The sequence below is a fragment of the Hibiscus syriacus genome, unplaced genomic scaffold (genome assembly GCF_006381635.1).
Source record: "Hibiscus syriacus cultivar Baekdansim isolate YM2019G1 unplaced genomic scaffold, ASM638163v2 tig00110283_pilon, whole genome shotgun sequence".
Lineage (NCBI taxonomy): Eukaryota > Viridiplantae > Streptophyta > Magnoliopsida > Malvales > Malvaceae > Hibiscus > Hibiscus syriacus.
The window spans coordinates 648718-657050 of record NW_024062661.1 but is presented as its reverse complement, the minus strand read 5'-3'; the positions used below and the strand labels follow the sequence as shown (position 1 = coordinate 657050).

Below are 8333 nucleotides of genomic sequence, written 5' to 3'. Positions count from 1 at the left end.
CGATAATGTTACACATACCATATGTTTAAAGTGATGAAGTAGCACATTTCACATGTCTAAAAGTTAATGGTCAAATTTGGTGTTTGAGGGGACAACTTAAAACTTTTTTAAAAAAATTAGAAGTTTAAATTAAGATTTTAATTTTTTTTTTGAAGAGTTTAATTTATTTTTTCAGAAAAAATTGGATTCTAATTAAAAAATTTAAAAAAAAAATTGAAAGGATTAATGAGAATTTTTAAAAATTATGAGAGGAGTTTAATAAGAAATTCAAAAATTTTAAAACTTAACATGAAATTTTAAAAAATTTGTGGGACCAACTTAATTTTTTTTTAAATTAAGGGTCTGAAACTAATTTTTCAAATTTTTGTGAGACATGACATGTCTCCATTTAGTTATGTCGTTGTCTAAAGTGATATCTTGAAATATATCACATGTGCCAAATGATGACATAATATAAGCAATGTATCTCAAAATTTATAGGGCATTACAATTAATTACTCATGCACTTGATATTTTGCGAGATTTGTTTTAGTTAAAAAGGATAACTAAGAATTTTGAATATTTGGATTAACTGGTAATAATTCAATTTAAAAAGACAATAAAATAATATAACTCAATTTAGAATAATCAAATATATAATATAACTTAATTCAGAAAATACAGAGATAAAAGACAACAATATCAATTAAAAAAATAAGAAGCCACACATAATTTTATAGCCCAGAAAACTAAGGCTGTGCCTTGATAATAACAAAACAATCTATTATTGAATCAAACAAAAAGAAAAGGGAAACTAAAAGGCTGCCAGCTGATAATTATGGAGATTATTCTGAACCGTTGAAATCAATTACTTTTGTTAATTTCCATAACCCAATAATTATAAGCCCGACAAACAACCTTCAAAGAAGAGAAGCCAGCTTGTTTTGCCAATGTTTCGAACTCTTGTGTGGTCCTTTCTTTAGCACCAGGAAGAACGTGACACAAGTAAACATCTCTTTGGAAGGTTGTCTTTGTTATAAGATCTGTCTGTGGAACATCTGATAATATCGCTTCTATCGATACAATTTTACCATTCTCCGGCAATGCTTCGTAACATACTTTCAGTAACTTCAGGCATTGCTCATCTCCCCAGTCATGAAGCATCGTCTAAAAATATACAAAACCATACGTTAATAATCAAGTTGTTTTGTTTTCATTAAAATTACTTGGACGAATCCAACTCTCTGGGTTTAAACAAAAATATTTCTAGAAACTAACCTTCATGAAAATAACTTCCGATTTAGGAATTTTCGTGAACATATCCCCTGCTACGTGCTCCACTCCTGACATGTCACAAAGAAAACGACAGATTAACTTCATTGTTGAAAATAATATCACGTGCGGTAAAAAAGAAAAGAAGAGTAAGAAATATTACCTGGGCAGGGGACAGTATCTTTAATGACTTGAGGCAGGTCAAAGTTAATACCCTTGATTTGTGGGTACTTTGAAACAATGAGCTTAAGATTTGTACCTAAACCTCCTCCCACGTCGACCACTTGGCTTACACCCTCAAACCCCTTGTAAGTTTGGAGAACTTTGTTCATCACTAGGTCGGTGTACACGGACATTGCTCTATTGAAATTTTTTGACATTTCATCATCGGTGGCCTGCAGCTCAAACAAGTGTTTCCCAAATGCTTTCTCACTTGAGAACCCTCCCTCCAATATCGCATCTTTCATGAATTTCCTGTCATAGCCAAATTTATTAGAAAAACAACAACAAATGGTACTCTGAGAATGGATAAAGAAGAGTAGTTAATTACCAGCATTCGATGATGTGCTTGTCAAGGTGGATACGTTGCAATGGAACAAAGGAGATCCCACCTTCGTTTAGAAGGAAGTATTTGCCGACCGATGACAGGCCATACGACCTTTGCATCTGCCCATCTTCGCCGCTGATTTGTTCGCATGTTAAGATGGAGTGAGTGGTTAAAAGCCTGAGGATTCGATCAACAATGGAAGGGGCGTCTGGGTTACTTGTCGGAAGCTGAGACACGATCTCAGCAGCCGACAACATACGAGAAGGAGTGTCGGCTTTGGATATGATCTCTAACAAGCCGAGATCGACAGCTACTTTCAAACCGAAAGGAAGTGATGAAATGGAAGCCAAATGCATGGCTTGCAAGATGGCTGCTTCTTCATGTTGATTTGATGAAATGTTAGACAGTGAACCCATGGCGTTTTTTGAATATCTTAGAGAAGATGACGTTAATTACCAAGTATTCAAAACAACTTGATCTCTCACACTTATTTTCCAACACCGAATCCCCCCCATTTTATAGGTAAAAACAGTCAACAATGGGGTTCGAATATCTCAAGATTCATATTTCGGCTCTGCTTCCTTTTTTGAACTAATATTTATTTATTTGCAAGAGTTGAATCTAAAGCCACCGACTCATGTATGTATTAGTTGAATAATATTCTTTTATTACTTTGTATAGATATTTATTTAAAGATTTTTAATCATTTTGTATTAAATAATTAACGTTTTTACATTTATGATAATTTAAAGAATAATAATAATTTGTTAACCACATAATTTATATATAAATGTCAGTTGAACCTTCAATATATATATATATATATATATAAATGTTGGAATTAGATTTAAATTGAGTCACTGTATATTTTTAATTTTTTTTTTGATGATTACACGTTGCATAAGTTTTAGATTTTTATTAAAGATTTAATTTATTTTATATTTAAATATTAACTTTTTAGATCAGAATTATTTTTAGTTATTTGAGTTTTAGATCAGGATTAATTTTAGATAACTTTTAGATTAATAATTTTTATATATTTAGTTGCATCAGTTTCAGATTAAAGTTTTAGAGATTTAGAATATTTTAGATTTAGAAATCAAGAATTTTAAATGTTATCATTTTAAATTATGATTAATTCATATTTAATTATTAATTTGACAATATAAATTATTTTCAAAACTATTAATAATTTATAGTTCTATAATTTTAATTAGACTATTAAATTACTTGAATCAATTAAATTTTTTATACTTAAATTATTATGATTTAACATGTAAAATATTATATACAAAAATTCAGTAATTCTATTATAATTTAATTATATCATACGCATATAGCTTTTATAAACATTAATTTATTGTATATTATGTATAGAAATGTAAATTTTCATGTAAATAAAATGTTATAAGTTATAAATTAATTTTTTAAAAATTTATATTTAATTTGAGTTTCAATCATTTTAATTTTTGTTTTATTTTTTGTGAGTCAATGATGAATTCTTTCCATATGAAATTTATTTCGTCTTTAAAAATTGAGATTATTTTGCTTAATTTGTTACAACGATTGAAAGAGGTAGTATTCTAAGTAATTAAATTGCGATCATTTTAGGTGTGTGTAACAGAGAAGTGATTATAAAACAACATATGTTTATAATTTTTCTCAACCATTAACAAATATATACACACTCTATAGACGTAGCTGCAAGGATGGACTGAAAGTACGGTTGCACCCTTTAGAAATTTTAAATCTTCTTATATTTTAGGTATTTTTCTTATATTTTAATAGATTATCTAATTTTGCACCTCCTGAGATTTTATAATTTTGCACTCCCTAGATTTGTAATATAATTTCTTAGAGCAGCACTCCCTGAATTAAATCCATGCGTCTGTCCTTCTCTAGCTGCTCGAACCTAAGACCTAAAAAGGGAACAACATTCAAGTGACTTCGGTGATGAAAATGAATATTATTTTTTGAAGAGATGTTGAATTTGATCAATTATGTTTACATTGATAAATAAATAATCAATTGAATTTCTTATGGATAAACATATATTTATAATATGTAGTTTTCAACGTGGTGAGTATTTCTTATGCAATTTTGTTTGGCTTTTGAATTGTGAGCCGAATATATATTTCAACATCAACATGAAAATCCTCTCTCATAGAGTGGGGTACAGCCGCATAACATTAGTCTAAACATCTAATGGCAACAACAAGTCAACAATGGGTTTCTAATATCTGAAGATTCATACTTGGGCTACTTGTTTTTGGAGCTAATATAATATTACTAAACTCCTGTTTCCTTCTCTGGAACTAATATAATATTTATTTATTTCGGCTATTTGTAAATTATGTTGAGAAAAATAAAGAATTTATATCTCATATCGGTAGGATATAAGTTTGAGATGTGTTTATATAAATGAATCAACTTGAGTATTATAAAATGTGCAAGATAAGAATTTGTCTCAACCGATATTGGAGGTGCACCCAAATGACACGAGCGACGCAAAATACTCAGATAAGTCGAGCCTTCTAGGGGCCTACGAATAATTTAGAACAATATGAGTTTTCTTTTCTTTTCTCAAAAAAAGAGAACATCCCTTAGAAGTTTTGTTTGAAATTTCTTTTTTAAAAAACAAAATTAAATTGAATTGAATTTAATGGTTCTTTAATTAAGATATTATTTTAGGTAATTGTTGTCTTGATTCACAAGACGGGAATATTAGGCATTCATGGCTCCTTGATTCTTGGATATTTACTGTTATATTATTCGAACATTCTAATAATTCTTCTAGTATGAATACCGTATTTAATTCGTATAAATCTATGAGATAAACACACTCAAAAATATTTTATTTATTTTTAAACAATTTTGGTGATAGAAAAAAAAAGTGAGGTTACATTTTTTATGATCACTATAGTCGTGCTATTGCAGTGTCCATCTCCTTATTGTATTATGGGAGATAGTCGATCAACGTTTCTTCAGCACCGTAGGAACGGATGAATCCATCTTTAAAAACTGTATAAAAATGCATCAATGGCTCTATCATTAAATTTCATATCTGCATGCGGGTAAATAATTATGTTGTTTAATTTTTTAATTTTGTATCAATTCTACTCTATTTGATACAATGCTAATATCAATTAATTTTATATTATTTACTGTTTTATATCTTTGATAATCCTAACAAGAAAACCTAACAATCTATATCATATATTATATGAATGTTGTATATTTATAGAGTGATTTTATTTATTGCTTTTGAATACTTTTTATTAATAAATTAATTTTTAAGCATATTATTTATAAGAAATTATAATAATAACAATCTTTATCATATTATATCTACATTTATCATAACTATTCTCGAATTATCTAAAAACGATTTCGACTGTATTTTTAAAAAAGGTTATTAAAAAATTATTAGAGATTGAGTGTACAAATGTATATATAAAATTATATTAGATGTGAGATTGATTTTTACGTAAAATATTTTTTATTTTTATTAATTTATTTAAAAATTATATAAATTATAATATAATAAAATATTATTATAATAATATTAATTATAAATAATAAATAACATTTTAATAATATATAATTGAATCAGACCTTAAATAATATGTAACAACTCAATCAAAATTTAATAATAAATAAGTAAATAATATTTTAAGAATATATATTTTTCATTTCCGCCCATTTTGACTAATGTCAAACACAGCTTTTGTTTGTTGGTGACACTTTTCAACTTAATGACTATTTCTGACGTACTTTTCTTTTGTTTCTATAATGAACATAATATATATTTCAACATCAACGTGAAAATTCTCTCTAGTAGGTTAGGTATAATTAGGTTATAAATAAGATGAGATAGATTGTAAGTTATTCGAGATTAATTCGATTAAAGTTCGATAAATACTCGGATCGAATGAACTTGAGTATATGGTATAGATTGCTAAATTAGATTAGATAAATAATAAATAGTGATTTTGTAATTTCCTTGACTGGAAACGATAATTAAAATATAATATAAATATGTGTACAAATTTACAAATATCACTACACCAAAAGTGGCTTGTTGCGGCGTTTTTTTTATTTATAGCGGCGTTTTTAAGCGTCGCTAAAAACACCTGCAGCGTAAATACAAACGCCGCTAAAAGCGCCGCTAAAAATAACGCCACTAAAGTTTGTGGCGTTTTTCAACCAAAAAATGCCGCAATAGGTGACAACATATAGCGGCGATGTATTGATATTTAGCGGCGTTTAGCAGAAAAACGCCGCAATAGGTGTTGATATTTAACGACGTTTGGCAGACAAACGCCGCAATAGGCGTTGATGTTTAGCGGCGTTTTCTTCACAAACGCCGCAGTAGATGTTTATTTTTACCGTCGTTTTTCATACAAACGTCGGAGGAGATGTTGATATTTAGCGGCGTTTTCCTACAAACGCCGCAATATGTCTTGAGATTTCGCGGCGTTTTTATCACAAACGCCGCTAAATGTATAGTATATTGCAGCATTTTTTGTTACAAACGCCGCTAAATAACACAGAATTTAACAGTTTTAAAAATTATGCTTAATACCCCAAATCTGTTTTTTCAACCTGTTCCATTATCCAACAAACAAAACAGCAATAACATCAAATCCAATATAATAAATAAAAGTTTTCATTAACATAATATAAGTTAACTTAAACACGGTTCAGTAACATTAACATAATGCTCATAATATAAATGAGGCTACGATGGTGGATTATGAGGTTGCGTTTTTTGTATCATCATCATCATATCATTGAGTCGTTTTTCAAATTCTTTACATCTCTGCTGATGTATTACTTCTCTCTGTTCTGCCGCTGCCTCTCTCTGTTCTGCTGCTGCCTCTCTCTGTGCTGCCACTGCTTCTCTCTCTGCTTCTGCTGCTTCTCTCTCTGCTTCCCTTGCTTCATTTTCCGCTTTCAAGTTAGCCATTTGTTGATCCATCTCAGCCAACTTTTCTTTTAAACGACCAACTTCTAATTGGGAAGATCGAGACTGTGATAACATGTACTGTGATGAACTGGATCCAAAATATTTGGTGGGAGTAACGAATGATCCTTGACAGCGCACCCGACCATATCTTTCAGGACCCAAAATGTCATTAATAGCTTGGTTTTCAATGTCATCATCATTAACAATACCTTGACTCGAAGCAGTAGCATGATACTCTGCCCTTTTCTCCATCATTTTTTCCTAATAATAAAGTGAATAATTAATTAAAATAAAAAATATCATGGTACAAATATAAATAAAGTCAGGTAAATTTAAAACATCTACCCAATAAACGTACCATAATTTCTGCAGCGTCAGCAGTCATAGGAGTGCCATCCTTCTTCGTATGTGTCATGTTGAAGAGTTGGATTCGACCAACTTTAGAACCGGATGTATTTTCCTACAATGTACCATAATGTAATTACTATGAGTTAGTATGTACATGGAATACAAAAAAACTATTTCAATAATCTATAATACCTCCTCATGAGCTATACAAGCAAAGCTCTTCGATCCAGCCGTGTGCGTAAACTTTTGTTGTTGCCTGCTAGCAACACCAACATGCTCTCGGTCCTACAATGTCAAACAACCACTTATAATGATGATTTAAATTTTGTTACAAGTATTTATGAAAAATACATCATACCTGTCCTTTTTGAGAACTCCAAAATATGACTGCATCTTCCCATTGGTACCAGAGCATTCCTGGTGGGACTGTTTGCAACTTCTCTTCAAGGCTGAGATCATTCTTGAAGTATTTCTTCTTTAAGGAGCTCTTGTGGTCCCTCCATCTCTTCCCTAACGCTTGCTTCACATAATCGTCAGAGACCTCTAAAACAAATTTCTCCTATACAGCAAATAAGTGTGCACCGTAAGTATAAATTAGTATTGAATTTATATAGAGTATCTATTATAATGACATTATTACCTTAACAAAATCCAACGCTTGATTTTTGTTACTATTAGGCATTTTGCGCCATGACTCATAATTGATCGGTAACAGATTCGCATTACGTCCAACTATGCCTAAGTAACCTGTTAGAAGACGTGATTCTGGGCCAATAGGTTGACCGACATCGTTTCTTGAAACTTTGACACGATGCCCAGGAGGAAGTTGGTATAATTCCTTTAAAGTTGTACGTCCTCGAGTCTTGCGCGTTCCAGCATTTTCAACTATATAAGAAATTATTAAATGTCAGTTTTGAAAATGAACAAAGTAGTAAATAAAGTTTAGAAGATTACCTTGAATTTCTACTTCTTCAACAGTTTCAGGAACTTCGGAAGACTCAGGTGCATTCGTTTCCTCGTTATTTCTTTCTTCATGGTCTTCAGAAGCTCGAACAACCCGCAAATCAGATATTTTTCTCCTCGGCATTATATCTGTAATAAACAAACATGAGTAATAAAAAATGATTTAATTAATGAATACGTTGAAAGACAACATGTTAAGGGTTATAACATTATAAATAAATAAATGAAGATATAAAATCGTACAACAGTCTTATG

At 30.2% G+C, this 8333-nt stretch overlaps 1 protein-coding gene across 1 annotated transcript; it reads right to left on the bottom strand.

Moving 5' to 3' along the window:
• Nucleotides 1-830: 830 nt before the first annotated feature.
• On the bottom strand, nt 831-2247 carry LOC120116153 (caffeic acid 3-O-methyltransferase-like). Its single transcript, XM_039136708.1, has 4 exons — nt 1802-2247; nt 1415-1725; nt 1258-1322; nt 831-1146 (listed from the first exon to the last, which is right to left on the bottom strand). The coding sequence occupies exons 1-4, from the start codon at nt 2212-2214 to the stop codon at nt 844-846; spliced, it is 1092 nt and encodes a 363-aa protein (XP_038992639.1). The 5' UTR covers nt 2215-2247; the 3' UTR covers nt 831-843.
• Between the last annotated feature and the right edge of the window lie 6086 nt (nt 2248-8333).

What these genes read in the sequence shown, in the direction of transcription:
- LOC120116153 (XM_039136708.1), bottom strand. Translation starts at nt 2,214, where the DNA reads ATGGGTTCACTGTCTAACATTTCATCAAATCAACATGAAGAAGCAGCC. An exon ending in AAGCACATCATCGAATGCTG is followed by an intron (nt 1,726 to 1,801) that starts GTAATTAACTAC and finishes TGGCTATGACAG; the next exon opens with GAAATTCATGAAAGATGCGA. An exon ending in CGGAAGTTATTTTCATGAAG is followed by an intron (nt 1,147 to 1,257) that starts GTTAGTTTCTAG and finishes GTATATTTTTAG; the next exon opens with ACGATGCTTCATGACTGGGG.